The sequence below is a fragment of the Suricata suricatta genome, chromosome 1, assembly GCF_006229205.1.
Source record: "Suricata suricatta isolate VVHF042 chromosome 1, meerkat_22Aug2017_6uvM2_HiC, whole genome shotgun sequence".
NCBI lineage: Eukaryota > Metazoa > Chordata > Mammalia > Carnivora > Herpestidae > Suricata > Suricata suricatta.
Window position 1 is genome coordinate 760,472 of NC_043700.1, and position 21,056 is coordinate 781,527.

The following is a 21,056-nucleotide window of genomic DNA, read 5'->3' on the forward strand; positions in this document are numbered from 1 at the left end:
GGTGCTGCTCCAGGTGCAGGGACCGATGGGGGAGGCAGGGGGGAGGGGTGCTGCTCCAGGTGCAGGGACAGATTGGGGAGGCAGGGGCAGGTCCTGCTCCAGGTGCAGGGACAGACAGGGGAGGCAGGGGCAGGTCCTGCTCCAGGTGCAGGGACAGACGGGGGAGGCAGGGGGGAGGGTCCTGCTCCAGGTGCAGGGACCGATGGGGGAGGCGGGGGGAGGGGTGCCGCTCCAGGTGCAGGGACCGACGGGGGAGTCACGGCTCTGGATGGACCCGTTTGCACATGGAAGTGAGTGTCCTGCTTTGCTCTCTCTGATGAGTGGCTGCTCTGGGAGAGGTGGTCTTCCCAGGCAGGAAGGTGTTTGGATGTCAGAACATCGTCACTCAGCCCGTCCTGGAACAGTGCGGGTGAGAACTGCGTGGGCCCACTCGTACGTGGATGTTTCCAGCTGGTGCTGCACTGGGAGTGCGCTTCCCCTTCCGAGTGACTTTCCTGGTGGCGTTCTTTCTGTCTGGGTTGAGAGTGCACATGGACTGCACGTGTCGTGAGAGATAAGTGCTCATCGACTGGTATCGGCCAGGCCTCTGGTCACAAGTTCCACTGACCGGGGAATTTCAACCGCACAAAGGTCTGTGCCCAAACCCCGATCGTTCAAGGAGCAGCTGTAAGCTGAAGGTGAAATGCATGCAGCCCGCGGTGACGTTGGCCTTGCCATGAGGGCTGTCGGGTGGCACGTGTGGAATGTGCAGTCCGCGGTCACAGCCCGGCTGACAGGGACACAGAACGCACAGGCAGCCAGCGAGGGAAGGCGTTGTTTGGTGTGAGGCCTAAGGTGCTTCGCTCGGGGGCTGGAGAGGAGGCGGCGCCTGGAGGAGGCCTGGTCCCCAAGTGGAGGTGGCTTTAGGGACACCCGTGGGGTGACATTGAGCAGAGGAAGTAGTGGGCACTCCCCAGTGTGCATTCGTGCAAAGGAAGAAGCCGTTAACCTCCCTCCTCACGCCAGCGCCCGCGGCCAGTCTTGCCTTGTACACTTCGGGTGGAATTCGAGGTCTGGGGATGAAGAGCCTCTCTTCACGAAGCTGGGAACGATGAAAGTACCGGAGTACACGGGACGGCCATCCTGGGCACCCAGGATGGTAAAGCAGGTTTCCGAAGGGCCTGTGAGCCTTGCTGGGCTGCGCGCTGGTCCGTGGCGTGTCCGTCAGGGTCCCACTCAGGGCAGGGCTCTGCTGTGCCTGCTATCTCCTGGTGGCCGATGCAGTCAGTGATGTTGCCACCCTGTAGGGGATATTTGGGGACAAAGTTTGGACTGTTTTTTAATGTGAAAGTCTGGGAGGAAACGAGTATTCAGTGTACGTCGATCCTCAGATGGGGAGAGCACACCCCATCAGTCCTGGGGTGCATTCTAATTACGCCCCGTCTGAGTGCCATCTCTGGTTTGGAGAACTGTTTCCCTTTTAATGAGTATTTCAGAAAGCTTGTCAACACTTGCGTGAGTCTTAGCTAATCATTCTTCCATTTATGATTCTATTGTGGAACTCATTAAGAAACTATCATTTATTAAATTAACATATTATACTAAACTTCTCTTTCTTGTGAAGTGATATAGTGCTATTATCAATTTATTCCTTTATTCCTTGATTATAGACAGTGGTTAAATACCTTGCTTCGTTCTTGGGATAAAATGGAAAAATACAACATTGAATATTGTTGGGAAAGCTAGAGCTGGGCTGGCAGGCACTCAGCAGGCATTTGAACGCAGTCTTTACCGCAAAGATAAAATTCAGAATATCAAATCCCAAGAAATACAATAACCCTGAAAATTTTAAATTTAAAGTGTCTGTTAAAACAAGATACCCAGAAGTCAGGGTGGAGAAGGGGCGACCCGGCCTTGGCTGAGGTGGGGATTTCTCGGTTCTCACTGGAGCCGTGATGGGAGCCTGCAGGGCTGTCGCTGGCCTGTCCTGCCAAGTTTCCTCCAGGGCGTGAGGCCGCGGTGAGGATGGGGCGCGGTCCCTCGGCCACGGTCACTGATCTTCCGTTTTCAGTAGCAGTGTTTCTTGAATATGATCTCAGAAAGCCTGGCAACGTCAAGTTCCAGAGTCACTTTTCCACACGTAAGTGTGTTCACTGGAAACTCTAGAAGTGAGTCGTAAACCTAGTCTGTTTTCCTATCAAACATTTTAAAGTCACACGTTGACATTTGGGGTCCCTTCCAGTGAGCGTGTGGTCCCGTTGACCTTCCTCCTTCCCGGCAATGTCCACTCTGTAAAGTGCTGCTTCTCAACTAATTCCCTTCCTCATGGCCCCAGACTAGCCCCGCACGTTTTGTCCCCTCAGAGTCCCGCTTTTCCCGGAGACCGTGCTGTGCAGGGCTGAGAACACTGGGCTGCAGAATCACAGACGAGTAAACACTTCTAATCTCCTCCGCCCCAGAGAGCTGCCCAGACGCACGACATCTACTTAGGAGGACTAAATACACAGTCACACCCCCATTTTAAATAAAGCAGACTGTGTACACAAGTATGTATTCCTTCATGGTCAAGGTGAACTTTTTAAAGAGAAAGAATAACATTCCTGATACTGATGAGGGGTAACTTCCTCAGTGGTCTCAAAAGACATGGGGTGCTTTTTTTTTGTGCCACCTGTTTTTAATTCTTTTGCTTTTTTTCAGAATGGAATATTCTAGAAGAAAATGTTCCTATTTCCTTTTCTTTCTTACTAAGAGCTTTTTCAAATGGAACACAGAGCCATTTTCCCCCATCGTGACACTGCCCTGCTAGGAAGTGCTGCAGAGTGTGGCCAGCAGTCCTGTGGGAGCTCACCTGCCAGGGGGAAGGGACTCACCTGAGGGGGGCTCACCAGGGGGAGTTCACCTGTGGGGGCTCACCTGCTGGGGCTCACCTGGGAGGACTCACCTGGAGGAGTTCACCTGGGGGGCTGACCTGCGGGGGGGACTCACCTGCGCGAGCTCACCTGCTGGGACTCACCTGGGGGGCTCACCAGAGGGAGTTCACCTGGGGGGCTGACCTGCGGGGGAGGGGGGCTCAGCTGGGGGGCTCGCCGGCTGGCCCTCCAGAAGCTGGCCGCGCACCGCATGCATGGCATTCTCGGGCTTCTGCTCCAACACCATGGCAAGTGGGAAAGCAGTTCCTTGAAATGCTGCCATTAACACCTTTGTTAAAAATGGAATATACTCTTCCCATTTATACCCAAGTGTGAGATTTAAAACCAGTCTTTGCATTGAAGAAGAGTTAACTTTTGTAGTGAGTACACACACACTAGGTCAAAAGATGCATTTCAACAAACCAGAAATGACAGAGACTTTTTTAAAATGATGCTTTGCTGTGTGCCAGCATCCTGGAAACACAACGGTACCGGAAACCTTGGTTTGCGAGCAGGCGTCCTTCTGGAAACATGCTTGTAATCCGAAGCACTTCTGTATCAAAATGAATTTCCCCGAAGAAATAATGGAAAATCAGATGGTTCGTTCCAAAACCCAAAAGTATTCATATAAAAATGATTACAATACTGGTATATAATGCCAATTAATAAAGAAAATACAAAATCTGAAGCAAAACTAACCTGCACTTCAATTCGAAAGCCTGGGTGGCTGGGGTGAGGGGCCCGGAGGGAGGAGGGCCGCTCTGCGGGCGACTTTCTCCATCACCGATGGAGTCGCCGCTGTCTGTCGGCTCAATGGAACCTTTTTCATGCAGCTTTAATAAGGAACCTCTCCAGTGACACTTGCTTTTGCCTCCTGTGGAGGATTTCGTGGAAATGTGACATTGCCTTGACGATCACCCACAGTCCCGCCTCGCGAGAGAGAGAGAGAGAGAGAGAGAGAGAGAGAGAGAGAGAGAGAACCATCATGTGATGTTCGTCGTCTCGTATGACTGGTGCTGCAAGACCTCACTGGTTGATCAAGTTAAGATGTATTAGAAACGTCGACTCATCTTGCAGAACGCTCGCAGAACAAGTTACTCGGACCCAAGGTTTTACTGTACTTTCCTTCACATTCTGCTTTTTCCGTGACTCACTCGGTAGATTTGGCCAGTTGGAAAACATGCTTTGGCTACAGAATTAAGCCCGTATTTGCAGGAAGCCATCAGCGGCTCGTGGGGTACATGTTTCATTCACAACTCTGTAAGCTCTGAGGAGCAGGGGGAGTCTGAGCGGCCGTACAACGTGTTGTTGGGCCTAAAATAGCCGGCGATTTCTGTTTAAACTTCCGAGTCTTAGCGGTAGGAGACTCCATGCGACTGCTTCCGTGCCCTGTGGCCACGCTGTCCCTAGAAATGCAGTACTGCTGCACACGAGGGGCGGGTGTGCGGGGACAGCGGCGCCCCCAGAGTGTCATTCCCGACTTTACCGGGTAGTCTCCCGACTGGGGTAGAGTGAGGCGCGGGGCTGAATCCTCCAGCAGTGTTGGTTGCCAGAAAGTAATTGTTATTCTGGTTGTTAGACATAGGTCTTTAAGGCTGATGTCTTTAAATTAAAGTGGTATTTTTACAAAGACGTTATGCTTTAAACTGTGGCCATTGAAAGCATTAGATGTGCATTTATTAGCAAAATCACTTCCTTCTGAGATACCTGGAGGGTCAGATTGGGTTCAGATTTATTAAAATTCTCACCGACGACAAACCTCCCCCCGACGTTGCGGCACCCATCATGACATCTCTTAGATCATCTGTTCTTGTGCCTGTTGACGGTCCACTCTGTAAGTAGCTCGTGGACCACGGATGACAGGACAGAAAGCCAGCGCGCGCCAGTGTCTGGTGTCCTGCTCGAGCCCCATGACTGTCAAGAATCGAGGGCCAAGCCCAGGGGCGGGGCGGGAACGCTTCTGGAGAGCCGCGAGCCCTGGCCTAGCAGCCGGACGCCGGCCTGTCCAGAGAGGCACGCGGCCCCGTGGGGAGGGATGTTTCTGCTTACGGGTTTTAGCCTCTGCTGGTGTAGGATAGCAGTTCCGTTCACCGCTTGAGATTACAGGATTCTTAACCCAGCTTAGCTCAGGGCGCTGAAAGGTTTTCTTTCTGTTCCGGCTGTTGGACCACTGCGCTGTTTTAAAGGCAGAGTTGGGAGAAATCCATCTCCCGTTCATTAGGATGAAAACTGAACAGACCTCGACCTTTACGAATCAGCACATCTGAACCTGCCTGTTCTCCCTCCCTCCACCCTCCACACCGTCACAGGGCACTTGAACCTCTAGTGTGAACTTTTGTATTTAAGTTCTGTTTCTGTTTACATTTGTCGTCAAGCCTTGAGCCCACGGCTCTTTTCCTGCGATCTGAGGGCACCTGGAGGCTTGTTCGCAGCAGCTCAGGTCACTGATGTGCACCCCAGGTTTGCAGCCGCCGGCATCCTAGACGGACGAGGTGCGGCGCGCCCGGGCCTGCTTCTGACACCGGCCGCTTGCTCGCGACGAGGCTGTGCTCGCGGTGTGGGGTGGGAAGGGCAAGGTCAGTCTGCGTCATGGAAATGGCAGGTGCTGCGTCTGTGAGATACCAGCAGGGCTGTGTCTGCTGTCAGAAATGGGTCTGGGACTCGAGGTTCGCCCTTTCCGGGCTGGTGGGAAGTGTGTGAGGACAGGTGCCTCAGAGAGCCGCACTCGGGGGAGGTGGGAGGGCCACCGTGGTCGGTGCAGCCACGTCGGTCACGCAGCCACGCCTATGAGTGCTGCCACCAGGGGCATTTCTGCCCATCTTGTGATGGGCAGTGCTGGGACTCAGCTCACGTAGTGTGGGGCCCCACCAAGCAGGGGTAGAACGGAACACTCCTCTCTGCCATTTGAGGAGTCACACACGGCGACGGAATTTCTAACTGGAACTTTAGAACCTTCCTTTCAATGTATCATTGAATACCATGGAACTCTTTTTTTTTTTTAACGTGCAAAACAGGCTGTTTCTCCCCAAATTGAGTTTGGGGGCTGCTCCGAGGCACCCTGCCTGTGAACTCGTGCCGCAGAAGGCTTTGGGAACATTTCCCCTCTGCAGATTGTACTGGAAACACACTTTGTGCCGGGTCCTATGCCAGCAAAGATTTTGTAGAACATTCAACAGAAGTGCACAGGGAATCTTTTACTGCTGGGACCTGTGGTCTTACATGGTAATGTCACTAGCACGGACGGTCTTCCTTCCTCCCTGGGGGCCACCAGGCTCACAGGCTCCCGGTGCCGGCCAGGCTTTGATGGATTATCTGAGGAGCCATCAGGATGGAGGGGGCCCTTTGGGATTTTTAAACCCTAATTATGGTTTTTTACAACTCAATCAGGTCAGTGGGAGTCATTTCTAGTAGGGATACTGCCTAAGCATGTGATGAGATGGGGGGGTCAGTGACTTCAGGGTCCTGTCCCCGCTGAGGGCCACCCAGTTCCCGGTCCCCACGCGTCCAGCGGTGGTGGGATGTGCACCTCCCTCAGCGAATCTGAAAGCCCCAGCCTGCCTGCCCCCAGCACGCTGACTCTGCCTCTGACCGCTGGCCACCCCAGAGCAGCTGTTTCTACGTTTACCAAGGTGAAAACAAACTCACTCTATTACGCTTTCCCTCACCTCTTCCAGGACGTCGTTTTGAGATTCAAGCCCGTTCCTTATCCACATTATATCTGTACAGAAATGTTCATTCATTATGACAGCGTTCTCCCCAGTTAGAGCAGAATGTCATCTAGAATAAACAGCCGGGGAGCCTCCCGTACTTGCTGGAACCAGGCCTGTCTCCCTCACCGCAGCGGGCACAGGTGCGGGTGTGGGGACCGTCCTACCCTGCCGGCACCTGGGCCCTGCTCTGTCTGCCCGGCTGCACTCCTCGCCTCGAGCTCTGCTGGGTGTCTGGGCCCCAAATTCGCACCCAGGACCTGAACCCCAAATTCGGAAACTGGTTCACAGTCTGTACTTTACACAGAAATTCAAAGAGAGTCAAGAACACTGCAGGGAAGAAAGACTACTTACAAACCCAAATGTAAACACCTGAGTTTGTACTTACGCTCTCCAGGTCTGCCACCTTCTCTTCCCAGCCTGGCTCCTGTCCCCTGTGTCCACCCCTGTGGACATCCCAGGCTGCTGGTCCTGTGGGGAGTGGGTCCTCTGATGGACCACGCTGGGGGTCCCCTGATGAAGAGTGCCAGGGGCCCTTGGAGGATGGTGCTGGGGTGCCCTCTGATGGATGGTCCTGGGGGTTCCTCTGATGGATGCTCCTGGGGGGTCCTCTGATGGACGGTCCTGGGGAGGGGTCCTTGGATGGTTCTGGGGCATCCTCTGATGGATGGTACTGGGGGGTGCCCGCTGATGGATGGTCCTGGGGTGCCCTCTGATGGACGGTCCTGAGAGGGTCCTCTGATGGACGGTCCTGGGGTGCCCTCTGATGGACGGTCCTGGGGTGTCCTCTGATGGACAGTCTTGGGGGGGGTCCTCTCATGGACGGTCCTGGGGTGCCCTCTGTTGGATGGTACTGGGGTGCCCTCTGATGGATGGTCCCGAGGGGGTCCTCTGATGGACGATCCTGGGAGGTCTTCTGATGGGCGGTCCTGGGGGTGCCCTCTGATGGACGGTCCTGGGGGGGTTCCCTGGCAGGTAGTTCTGTGGGTCCAAGGGGAACAATGCTAGAGGATTCTCCAGGGGACAGCACTACGGGTCCTTGAGGGGACAGTGCTGGCAAGTCCTCAGGGGATGGTGCTGGGGGTCCTTCGGGGACAGCGCTAGGTTGTCCTCACCCACATTCTCTGTTCTATCTGGTGGTCATGTCAGGCTATATCTTTATTTTATATAAAACCATTTGCAATTTAAATGAACTGCCATGAATAATTCTTTCTTCTCTTTTGTCGATTGGTTGTAGCATTTGTGGAAAAAGTGCTGAAGAGGCTGTTCCCTAGTGCTCCCGATGGCCAAGAAAAGAGGGCCCCAGTGACTCCAACTTCTGCAAAACCGGCCAAAAGGGTGGCCACTGAGGAGGTCAGGGGCAGCAGTGCCCCCACCTTGACAGGTGAGGGACTTTCGGGGTGGGGGGGTCAGTGACGGTTTCCTGGCAGTTATCAGGTTTTCCCTGGAGCAGGCGGCTCTGGCCTGGCCACCGTGGGCAGTGACCTCTGCAGGTCTTGCGTCTGGCTGGGCAGGGTCACTATACCCACGCTCTGGGCTCCAGCATGCTCAGTGGGGAGAGAAGCCCGGGCCGGTACCTCCATCAAAGACCAGCTTGAGTTCACTCTGCTGGGCAGAGAGCATCATCCTCCTGGTGCAGGTGTGGACACGGCGGGAAGAGCTGTGGCCGGGGACAGGGAGGACCCCTTGCGAGAGCCTGGGAGCGGGGGGGGGGGGGCAGCAGCCGGGGGGCGCAGGGAGGACCCCTTGAGAGAGCTAGGGAGCGCAGGGCAGCAGCCGGGGGCACAGGGAGGACCCCTCTCAAGAGCCGGGGAGCGCAGGGCAGCGGCCAGCTTGCTTCCCTTGGGGGTTTCGTCCCCTGTGGCTCCGCAGACCTGGACCCCGTCCTGGGATGCCCGCCGTCCGCCCTGCAGCACGGGCACGTCTTGGTGTGCCCAGACAGCTCGAGGGCCGACGTCGAATCACAAGGACAGGTGTGGGGACAGGTGCTCGGGTGCAGCCGCGGTCGAGCGTGACGGGTGCGTGCCCGCAGCTGGAGGAGGGCCAGCGGACAGGTCCGTCTGAGAGCGTCATTATCTCACAGTGCCGGTGAATGAGCCTCACTTCTGTGCGCTTGTGCGAGAAACCCTCACAACATACAGCAACACGTTAGGTTAGGTTAGGTTCACTTAACCGACAGCCTACGGTTTTCTCCATTTCAAAGCATAGAAGGTAGTGATTTTGGAATGTTCACAAAACTGCGAACATCGGTAATTCCAGAACTTCATCGTCGCTCTACACAAACGCCTGGCCTCTTGCACCCGCTCCCTCCCGCCCCCCACTTTCCACCACGATTTTGTCTCCTCGGCACATTCCACGTAAGGAGTCACGCGCCGCGGCCTTTTGTGATGGGCACTCCCGAGGCCCGGCATCTTCCAGCTCATCCACGTCGTGCGTGTCCAACCGCGCTCCTCCTCCCCGCTGAGCACTGTGCAGGGAGCGCGGTCTGTGTACTCACTGGTCAGGGCGTGCGCCTTTGGGGTGGACGGCAGCGCTTACCATGAATAACGCTGCTGCGAACCCCCACACGCAAATGTCTGCGTGACTTGTGTTTTCACTTCTCCTGGGTGTGCGTCTGCGCGTCCCCTGCTGCGTTGGGTGGTGATTCTGAGTTTAACATTCAGAGGGACGGCCACACTGTTCTCCATGCCATTGTCCACACTGCGGTCCACACCAGCGTCCTCACCAGGGTCCACACCATTGTCTACACTGTTGTCCTCGGCACTGCCCACGCCGTTGTTCGTGCCATTGCCCACACTGCTGTCCATGCCATCGTCCACACCAGTGTTCTCACCAGTGTCCACACTGTTGCCTGCACTGCTGTCCACACCATTGCCCACACTGCTGTCCATGCCGTCGTCCACACTGTTGTCCACGCCATCGTCCACACTGTTTCTATGACACTATCCGGCTATTGCACCCAGCAAGGGCCCAGGGTCCCGCAGGCTGACTTTCCTCAGCTGCTGGTCCCCCATTTGCAAAAGGAGGGCCTACCAGGTGTAGACACCACCACAGTGTGCCCACCAAAGGGACGATTGGGAATACTGGTCTCACAGAAAGAAAATGAATTATTCTTTTTTTTTTAATTGTTTAATCTTCATTTATTCTTGAAACAGAGACAAAGACAGACAGAGACCGAGGGCGAGTAGAGGAGGAACTGAGAGAGAGGGAGACACAGAATCCAAAGCAGGCTCCAGCCTCCGAGCTGTCAGCATAGAGCCTGATGTGGGGCTCGAACTTGTGAACCGCAAGATCATGACCCGAGCCGAAGTCAGACGCTTGACTGACTGAGCCCCCCAGGTGCCCCGAAAATAAATTATTCTAAGGACAAATAACATATCTCTTTCTAAGTCACCGTATTTGGCATTCTTTTGCTTTCGGCAAAATTGAAGGAAAGAATTGAGTTATCAGCCAGTTGGTAAAAATAGTTATGTGAAGGGGCGCCTTTGGGGCTCAGTCAGTTAAGCGTCAACTCTTGGTTTTGACACAGGTCATGATCTCACAGTTCGTGGGTTCGAGCCTACTTGGGCTTCTCTCTCTCCCTCTCTCTCTGCCCCTCCCCTGCTCTCTTTCTCTCTCTCTTTCACAATAAACTTAAAAAAAAAACTTTAAAAATCTTTAATAAAAAATAATAATTCTGTTTGATGATAGATTTCTTTGTGATTTGTGGCATATTATTTACAAACAATTCAATGAATCAAGTGAAGTTGGTCATATTAGAAAGCCGCATGCTGTCATCTCCCTATCTCTGTGTTGGGAGTTTCTGAGCAGTTAGTGCTGTGAACAGAACCACGGTGGCGTCCCCTCAGGAGCCTGTGTCATGGCAGTGACATGTGAGCGTCCACACGCCTTCCCTGTCAGCAGAGAGTCTTGGCCGAAGCGTCTTACTCCACAGCGGGTAATGATTAAAAGCAGTAATTGTTACTTTGATCAGTTGCCTTCTACTAATTCTAATAATGTAGAAAAAATTATGTTTACCATCCTAGAAATTTTTTAAAGGAGACGGTGTATTCGAGAAGCATGATGTGATAAAATTGTTATATTAGGGCAAAACCGTGGGGGAGTTAGAGTCGCAGAGGACGGGAGGGTGACGTAGGACTTCTGAGGGAGCCAAGAGCCTGGTCACAAGCCTCGCTTGAGTGGCGTCACCTTGCTGTGGTTGTGGGGCCCCCGGGGCGCACGGGAAGGAGGGGCCGCGGGTGCAGCCCGGCGCGGCTGAGTCTCCGTGTGGCGGCTCTCAGCTCTGTCACGTGTCCGTGCGGAGGCCCAGTTTTAAGACTTGTTTTCAGGGACTACGTGTGCAAGAGCGGTGAGCCCCTCCGTGCTGACAGGCAGGCGAGCAGGTGGCCGGGCGTCGGGCAGGCAGGTTCCTGCTGTTGCGTCAGGGCTTTTTACGGGTCCATGAAAATCGGTACGTGGAGAAACATCCACGAATGTGTGGACTGGTCATGAAAATAGACGATGCTCTTCGGTAAAAACTGTAGTTTTCCATTAGGATGCGAATATTTTCTTATAAAATCTTGACGATGCGACAGATGCCTCGGAACCCCTTTTGCCAGGTGTTACCGTTCACGCGTGCCACCCGCCTCCCGGAAAGCCCGCTGTTGTAGGAAAGATGCACCTCGCAGACCTCAAGGGCATTACGCCCAGGGAGGTCAGGCGGGCAGAGAAAGACAAGCACAGCATGACCTCACGTTTCTGCGGATGCTGGAAATCCCAAACTCACAGAGAACAGACCGAGGCTGCTGGGGGCCGGGGTGGGGGACGGGGAGACACTGGTCAGCGGGAGCCGCCCTCCGGTCGGGAGGGGAATGAGTTCGGGGGGCTGACCTGCAGCGTGATGACTACCGTGAGCGATTCCGTATCGCGCACCCGACAGCTCCTGAGAACCGACGCTGTCGTGATTCTCCGAGGGATGAGCTGTCGGGCCACCGCAGTGGCCATCGTCTTGCAGTATTTAAGTGGGTCACACCCAGACACTGTGCACCTGGAGGTTACGCAGTGCAGGTGAAGTCTTCAAGCACCCTCCGGTCACGCTTCCCTCTCGTCTTCCGAGAATTTGGAATCCCCAGTTCCCACGTAGTGTCATGCTTGGTGACACGGTGTGTGTGCTTTATTATATGCGTGTCATTCCTGGGCGTGTGTGACACTGTGTGTTCACGATGGCCATCGCTGTGGCTGTCTGTTCAGCCACTGTCACCCGCTGTCGTGTGGCTGTAGCTGGAGGTGCCCCCACCTCCTGTCTGCGGCAGTCGTGCCGTTTCCTCCCCAGCTCTGCTTCCGGTTTCTGGGCTTCTACGGTCTCGGGGGTTGTGATTTTCATCCCGTGGGGAATGGTGACTATTTCTTGGAAGGCTTCAAGTTCACATATGAGGCCACCTGACGTGGGCCCACAGCCCCAGATGCCCATGCCCTTTGCTGTGGGTTTTGTTTGACCTCCACGGGCTATGGAACACTCTTACATCTCAGCTGGCTGGGGGAGGGGCCAGGGGGCAGGGCGGGGTCCACGTGACCCCTGAGCTGCTGTCAGCCAGTGGTGTCCGTGTAGAGGGCGGAAGGGGCCGCCTCTCCTGTGCCCTGCCACCCTCCCAGCTCTGTCGGGCCCTCCCCTGAGGTTCCTCTGCCCGGTGCCATGCTGTGAGTCCCAGCCCCCGCCTGGCAGCTCCTCACAGGGGTGCCCACATCACGCTCAGCAGAACACGCGGGGGTCCCCCCAGAGCCCTGGGCTCACTCTGTGCAACCTGCCCATGGCCTGCCGGCATCTGGGCCTCCCTGGACCCCATCGGCCCGGTCCCACCCTCGGTCTTGAAGCTCACTCTGCCCCGGGCCAGTGTGGCCACAGGCTCATGGCCAGTTCTGTACCTCGGGGATCAGCATCTGGGGTCTGTTTCATCAGGTTGGCTTGACGTAAGTTCTTCTGGCTTTTCTAGAAGTAAAGGTAGGCTGAGTCTCCATCTCCCTCTTCTTTGCACATGGGCGTAGTCAGAGCACGTGTCCCCAGAGAAGTAGCTTCAGGTTTATGGTACATTTTACCAACTTGCCCATCAGACGTGCACCCACTCAGGTGGCCTGCCAGTCCCTGACTCCCGGGTCCTACTCCACAGTAGCCCAGCCAACCCCAGACGGGCCAGGGGTCAGGACGGGTCGTGAAATGTGCCTGTAACTTCTCACTCCCAGAAACGTACCTCCTGATGGCCTCCTGTTGACCAGAGCCTTACCGAAAACACAGTCAACTAACGCGTTTGTATACGTATTATGTGCTGTCTTCTTACTACGGAGTCAGCTGGAGAAAAGGAAACGTCACTAAGAAAATTATAAGGAAGAGAAAATATGTGTACGGTATGCACTGCGTGTAGCAAAATGAGCCTCCGTACCGGTGGTCCCCAGCGGCTCACACGCATGTTGTGCAGAGTCATTTTACTGACTGTCCACGAGGCTGAATGGCTCAGTGCCGTGCAGGTGCGCGCACCGCATCCTGTCTGCCCACTTTCCTCTTGGGTTGTTTTTGGTTGTTCTGGTTTCTGTTCTTTTCGGATTCCAAATCCCAATTCTTGGCCATCTATATATCTTCTCTCCGTTGATTCTCTTAATTTTTAAAACTGACAATGTGTTCTATTGTTTAGAAGTTCATAGAATGTGGTTTCTCAGTCGTGAAGCTGTGGGTAGTGCTGTTTGTGTCTGGCTTACGAAGTCTTCCCTGGGGCGCCCGGGTGGCTCAGCCGGTTAAGCATCCAACTTTGGCTCAGGTCATGATCTTGCAGTTCGCGAGTTTGAGCCCCGCATTGGGCTCTGTGCTGACAGCTCAGAGCCTGGAGCCTGGAGCCTGCTTCTGCGTCTCCCTCTCTCTCTGCCCCTCTCCCACACTCTGTCTCTCTCTCTCAAAAATAAATAAACATTAAAAAAAGTTTTTTTAAGTCTTCCTTGGAACCCCTGGGTGGCTCAGTCAGTTGAGCTTCCGACTCGTGATTTCAGCTCAGGTCATGATCCCAGGGTCGTGAGATCAAGCACCGTGTTGGGCTCCGTGCTGGGCGTGGACCCTGCTTGGGACTCTCTCTCTCTCATATGCTCATACAGCATTGTGTCTGCGGCAGAGGCCACCCCATCCCGCCCAGTCCCTGTAAACATCAAAGCCCAGAGCTCATCACCCTTCTCTGCTCCATGTAGGTACCAACCGTCAGCACATCCTGAATCTGACCCCTTCCCAAAGGAAATTCTGTTTGCTTGGCTGAGGTACTTCCCTTACCTCTTAGGAGGAAAGCCTCCCTAGGTTGCATGGGCACAGGTATTGGTGGCCCCGAGACTTCCAGAAATAGTAAAAGAACCCTGTCGGAGGTACAGAAGGGGCCCGCGATACCAAGATGGCAAAGATCGGGCAGAAAATGATGTAACCCTCATCTACCCTCAAAACTCCATTAAAATGACTCGACTATTGTCCACATGAAACCTGCAACAGATGTTTACAGCAGCTTTTTCATCCAAAACGTGGGAGCGACCAAGATGCCCTTCAGTGGGTGACGGACAACACTGAGGTCCATTCAGACACAGAATATTCCATGGCCTTCAAGCCGTGAAATGACACGGCAGAGCCTTGAATGCAGATCACTAAGCAAAAGAAGGCTGTGTGAGAAATCTACAAACTGCACGATTCCAACTACATGACCTTCTGGAAAAGGTAAATCCCGGCAGACAGGGAAAACACGAGTGGCTGCCGGCGGCTGGGGGTGGGGGGACCAGGCGGAGCACAGAGCGCTTTGAGGGCAGTGACATGAGAGCAGGGGGCTCTGGGAGGGCTCCGGGCCACCCACGCCACGTGGCCGGGAGTCAGAGCCAAGTTCGATCATTCTCTGAGAGACAGGAAGGCAGAGCTGACACTTGTCACTTCTGTGGAAGCTTAAAGTCCAAACTCTGAACACCTAATGGCCACGCCTGCTGTGAGGGGAAAAAGGAACGAACCCAGCTTTTACTGGTGGCACAGTGAGAAACGTCTCTCCTTCGGACGATGACAGTGTCTGCTTGAGCGTTTCACCTCCTGGCTGTGGTGACAGCTCTGTGCTGAGGCGCTGGGTTGGACACCGGAGCCGGCTCGCACCGCTGTGACCGTCAGAAAACGCAGGATTGGGCACCGGCTCCTGAAAGCGCATCTCCGCTGAGAACAGGCCGAGGGGCGGGGACCTGTGGGTGCCGAGGGACGCCCGCACATCCGAGCTCCCGTCCAACCACGTTTTCCTTCTCGCTGCGTCTGTGCTGCCCTCAGGCCCGAGTCGGAGTCCCAGCCCGGGCCTCTCTCCAACCGGCTGCCCTGAGTCCTGGGCCCGTTTCCCTCGTGGCTCTCTGCGTGGCCACGAGCACCGCGTCCCTGGCTCCCTCCCGGGCAGAGATGGTGTCGTGTCCCATGGGAGGCGCTCAGTGACCTCAGTGGCCTGCGTGTGAGCCGGGGGTGGCAGTGCAGCACGGGGAGCAGGGTCTGTGGCGTTGTCATACTGCTGGGGGCTGACAGATGGTAACTACGCTTCTCCGGGGAGCAGGGCGCCACACGCAGCGGTCCGGGCTGCGCGTGGTGCCCGTGAATGGACGCAGCGTGCTGCGTCGTCTGTGCGTGAACTAACAGCTGCCGACGCCACCTGCTGTTGGAGAGAGCGTGGAGGACGCAGGGCTCGCGGGGCTGCCGTCCTGGACCAGGTATGTAGGGGCCCGCCAGGGGCCTCGCCCTGTGGGCCAGCAGTCAGTCCCTCCTCCGGGAAGGCCCTCCGGGGTCAAGTGTGCCAAGCTTGTGCCACAAGGGCGGTCGTAGCAGCTGTTTGTGATCGTGAGAATTAGAGTCAGCCTCCGCGTGTGAAATCCAGGACAATGCTCCATTGTAATTTGCCAGAAGTGTGGAATATCATGTAGCCATTAGAAGACCATGTACGTGTAAATATATCTTAGTTTATTATTTTGTCATGTTCTATTAACTTTTGAGTGATATGATACACATAATATACAAATGTGTAATAAATGTGTGTAGCAAGATCCCATTAAGGTGTGTGTGTGTGCACAGTGTATGTGGTGGGTTGTTTGCACACTTGGAGAAGTTCTAGATAGTGTACCGTAATGTCAAGAGATTCCTGTTGTAACAGTGGAAGGCATGCTCTGTAGAATATTCTTTTTTTTTGCTTCCTGCTCATGAATTGTACTTTCGTATCCTTATAAAAACCCAGAGGTTCGGGAATCGTGGGTCCTCGGCTGGATCTGGGGCTGTCCCGCTGCTCTGGCGAAGTGCTTGGCGTCCTGCGGTCAGAGCTGATGGCAGCGGCTGGGCTCCGTGAGGGGCTGGGGGCCTGTCTCCAGTGGCTGTGGTTGGAGAGGGGCCGAGGCCAGTGAGTGTCGCGTCACAGCATGCCCTGTTCACAGTCCCCTTGTCTCCTGCAGGTGGAGACTCCAAGGTCCCTCCTGGAAGGCGGCTCTACACGGCCAGTTTGCCCCCCGAGGGGTACGTCCCAGCGCCCCTGGAGCCACCGGCCAGCCCGGCCTCCGAGGACAGCTCAGGCAGTGCTGACGCGGGAGGCGAGTGCCACCTCTCAGGTGAGATGTGATTCTGCAGGCTGACTTCACCCAGGTTTACTGGGCCGGGGCCGGGGGAGCGGGTCGCTGGACGGCTACCCAGGGCGCTGGTTTGTGTCACAGAACTCGTGGTGACAGGAGGACAGACTTGAGGCAGGAGGAGATTCACTGGGGCCTGACCGTTGCCGTAATCACTGGTGCTGCTGTTAAATGTGTCACACATTAATGGTACTTGTTTTAGTTTAAGTAGAACGTTTTCCTTGATTTTCCATTTTTTTCAGCATTTCTGCGGTTATATATCAATTTTGTAATCAAGGAAAGAACCTAGTTTGCCTCACTTGTGTGGAAGAATTGAATGACCTGTGCTTTTGTGGCTGGAGGTCATGTGAACGCAGGAGGGCATGCCGCCGGCTAGTGTGGGCGTGCGGGTGTTACCCAGACGAGTTCCAAAAAGTATCAGCTCAGAAACTCTGCACCATAACGATCAAGAGAATGGGGTTTCCCTGTACGTTGATCTTTCCAAATCCCTAATTGAAGGATCAGAAACCATAAAACCAAAATTAGGATAGGTGAGGAATAATCTATTCATCTTTTCAAACCCTGTTGAACATCTTTGGAATGTAATTAGATAAAGAGATGATTTCATTAGGAAGATTAACTGTGTTCTTATGAAGATGAATTACTTCGGGGAACATACTTCACCGCGTGCTCCGTCTAATCAGTAAAAACCGGGCCGGACCCACCCCCACGCCGCTGTGCGCTGTTTCCGTTCGCCCGCAGCTGCCCCCGGTCAGCCCTGCCGCGGAGAGCAGCGTGGGCCGTGCCAGGGACCCCAGTGCCGGAGGCTCGAGTCTCCTGTGAGCGGGCAGCTCCGAGCGGGAGTGACGCCTCCCTGGGAGGTGGAGGGTGTTTGTTCGAGGTGGACAGATGCCCGACAGGAAGGCGGCCAGCCTGTGGTGCCACCCTGACAGCCGGGCGCTGTGAGAGCAGAGGAGGGGGGCCGGGGGACCGGGACCCGGATTCATTCCCCGGAGCTCCGTGGGGACCTGGCCGTTGCATAGCAAGGTGTGTAGCGTTGACTGCGGCATGATGACGGCCACTTCTCTGTGGGGTGTTTGTTAGGCAAAATCTGTTCAGTTTGTCTCTTCCTCTGTTAGCTGTTGTGGGCATGGCCAGGGCGCAGAGGACCTTCCCTGGGTCTTCCTTTCCCGGAAAGGGGGTGACGATGTGGGGTTGGGACTTGCAAGGGGCGCCCGGCCCATTGCCCACCTAGGAGAGAGCAGACGGGCCCGTCGCCGAGATCAGTCCCGTCCACGTGGCTCTGTCCATGCTGCTCGCCCTCACCTTCCGTCTGGGCTTCCACTGACTTGGGCCCTGACGCCACGCGGCCGACTGGCTGCCACTCGGGTCTGTGGCTCCCCTCCGGCTCCGGTCACGCCCACAGGGACCGCGGCTTGGCTTTAAGAGGCCCCGTGAGTTCAGTTCCTGCCGCCACTTCTCCAGAAGAGCTTTGAATAGATCCAGGCCGGGAAGTCTGCATCCTTCACTTTTGAACGCTTGTAACTGATGTCTAAATGTTTCCTTCCACTTTGTTTAATTTCTGTCTATCAAACGTTTTCTCCCCATTCATCGTCAGCCCAGGAAGTGGCCACCGCAGGGCATTCCAGGCGGGAAGGTTGGAGAAGGTATCAGGGACCACCGCGCCCCCAGGCCTCCTGCCGGCAGTCTCTGAAATGAAGGGCCGCGAGATGGGCGTGTGAGCAGGGGTCTCGCCGCGCCTGGGGCCCACGCTGCCAGGCGGACGTGTGCAAACCTGGAAGCTGGGAGGAGCCCTGGATCTTTTCATTTGTGATTTTAAGCAAAGAGGACATGAGAACTGAGATTGGAAAAAGAAGAACCAAATCATTACGGTTTTCAAAGAACCACTTGAGACCATTGACTTCCACTGTGAACACCCAGGACCAGTAAGTCAGTTAGATAGTAACTTCGAGAAGACCTGAGGAGAGAAGGGGCGACTCTGTCTTGCCTTGGCGCCCACGTTCGGCTGCTGGGCTCTGCTGCCTGCACGTTCCAGGCACACTCACTGGGCACACTCACCGGGCACAGTCACTGGGCACCCTCACCGGGTACACTCATCAGGTACCTTCACCAGGCACTCCTGCAGGACAGAGCTTCGGCCCAGAGCACGGGGGAGCCATAGCACATCTTGGTGTGGTATCAGAGCCGGAGTCCTCAGGCCGCCTGGGGAGCAGGGAGGGAGCCCCCACCCAGGTCACCCCACACACACCACCCCGGGGAGCCCATCTCTGGCTCCATTGCAGGTGTCCTTTGGCCCTGGTGTAAATCCGCACCCGGGGCTTGTGAACCGTTGTCACCAGGGCTGTTCCGGGCACACGCGTGTTTGCTGTGGAGCCAAGGGTGTGCTCGCGTCGACCCAGGTATGGACTGCTCGCTCTCTGTGCAGCCTTTTTCTGTTCTGTTGGTCGTGTCCGAGGATGACAGATACAGACTTCGAATTCTTTTAGGCTTAATGTTGGTTAGGAGGGTGGGTGGGCGCTGTCGGGAGAGGAAGTAGTGTGATCAGCCTAATGGGAACCGTTGGCCTGTATGACCCCCCACTTGCGTGTGAGTCACTTCGGCACCTTGTACAGCGTCAGGACCTTGTGCGGTGTCAGCACCGTGTACAACTTTGTATCAAATGAAATCCGTGCTCCCTGTGCTCCTCGCTGCCCTAGACGCCCCAGCACTTCCCTTCTTGCTCACACAGTTTTTGCGTTGTTCTCAAGAAGCTGGTAAATGTGTCATGTTACCTGTGGAGCAGCCTGCCGTGTCCCACCATGTCTCACCGTGTCCCACCGTGTCCCACCGTGTCTCACCGTGTCCCACCATGTCTCATTGTGTCCCACCATGTCCCACCGTGTCCCACCGTGTCCCACCATGTCTCACCGTGTCTCACCGTGTCCCACCATGTCTCACCGTGTCCCACCATGTCCCACCATGTCTCACCGTGTCCCACCATGTCCCACCGTGTCCCACCGTGTCCCACCATGTCTCACCGTGTCCCACCGTGTCCCGTACCCGTGGGGCAGCCCACTGTCCCATTCGTGGTGGTCTGTGTCACGTCCCAACACTGAGGACACTTTCCCTGCCAGACAGCCGGAGTCTCGGGGGAAAGGGCCCTGGTCTGCTGCACGACATCCTGAGTGTGTGACCCTTCTCTCTCTGGACTCCCTCCCCTCGCCTGCCTCTCGGCGGCAATGACCCAGCCCTGTACGCCGGTTGAGGTGGGTTTACGGCAAAATTGTGCCCAGGTAAGCACAGCCAGCTTTTGTTCCTCAAGACGCCCGTGCCCAGACTTGAGTCTTCAGTCAACATTGGGAGGCGAGGGTGGTTATTACTTACAGAAACAGCACGTGAGGGAAGTCTGCTCTCCGAGTTCATAGTCACCAGTGGTTTCAACCATATGGACGTGGTTTTGCTCAGATGAATCTGCAAAGTTGTTAAACTAAGTCTTATGATTATTACCCTGATAGCGTGATTATTTAGCAGCAAGCACTGAAGGAAATACCGGCCCCGTGGCTTTTGGAAGCAGGAGCTAACTGCACGGTCCCTGTGCCTCACTGTGAGCCAGGCATCCAGCCCTCCCGTGTGTTGGCAGGTGGCATTTTTCAAAGAACAGAACAAACAATCCTAAAATCCGTATGCAACACAAAATACCCTGAGGAGCCAGAGTGATGCTGAGAAAGAAGAACAAAGCTGGAGGGACCCGGTCCCAGATTTCAAGATACATTACAAAGCTGTGATAGTCGAGACAGTGTGGCGCTGCCACCAAACAGACACACGGATCCGTGGACAGAACAGCGCGCCCAGAGACACGCCAGCCCTGTGGTCCGTGGATCCGCAACGAGAGAGGCAAGAATCGCAATGCAGAAAACACAGTCTCTTCAACACATGGTGGTCGGAAGACTGGACCACTTTCTGACACCGCACGCAAAAATAAATTCCACATGGATTAAAGACCGAAACATGAAACCTGAAACCATGAAAAGGCTAGAAGAAAACATGGGGGAAACTCTTTGACATGGTTCTTGTCAGTGATGTTTTTGGATTTGACACCAGAAGCAGAGTCAATAAAAGCAAAAATAAACTGTCAGGAACACATCAAGATAAGAACCTTCCGCACAGTTAAGGAAACAATTAACAAAAAGGCACCCAAGGGAATAGGAAAAACATTTGCAAAGCATATGTCCAATGAGGGGTTAATATCCCAAATATATAAAGAATTCATACGACCGTAGCCCAAAAACAAAAACTCTGATTAAAAAATGGGCAGAAGACATGAATAGACATTTAGACGCTTTTCTGAGGAAGACATCCAGATGCAACAGATACATGACAAGATGCTCAACATCAGGGACGTGCAGATCAGAACCACACTGGGATACCACCTCACACCTGTCTGATGGCTGAAATTAACTCAGGAAACGACGTTGGAGGGCAGGCAGAGAAAGAGGAGGCAGACCCTTGCGCACTATTGGTGGGGATGCAGACCGGTGTGGCTGCTCTGGAGAACAGTGTGGAGGCTCCTCACAGATGTGAAATGAACTACCCAAGAGCCAGCCATTCTGCTTCTGGGCACGGACCGTAGGGAGCGGGAGCGGGGCTCAGACACCTGCCCCCATGTTCCCTGCGGTGTCGTTCACAAAACCAACTGTGGAGACAACCCCAAGTGCCCATCAATGGCCGAGTGGATGACCACGAAGCCATGGGAATGTACTTGGTCAGCAGGAGAAGGAAGGGAACCCTGCCACTTGTGACGGCACAGATGGACTTGGAGGGCGTCACGGCGAGTCCAAGGGAGAGCGGGAAGTCCCGCACGCCT

At 55.0% G+C, this 21,056-nt stretch overlaps 1 protein-coding gene across 1 annotated transcript in view; it reads left to right on the forward strand.

Moving 5' to 3' along the window:
* Positions 1–21,056, forward strand: part of ERICH1 (glutamate rich 1) — a 43,923-nt gene that overhangs the window by 6,423 nt on the left and 16,444 nt on the right. Inside the window, exons 3-4 of the mRNA XM_029933342.1 lie at positions 7,833–7,979; positions 16,043–16,195. Of these exons, the coding sequence (XP_029789202.1) occupies positions 7,833–7,979; positions 16,043–16,195 (300 nt within the window). The remainder of the gene's footprint in view (positions 1–7,832; positions 7,980–16,042; positions 16,196–21,056) is intronic.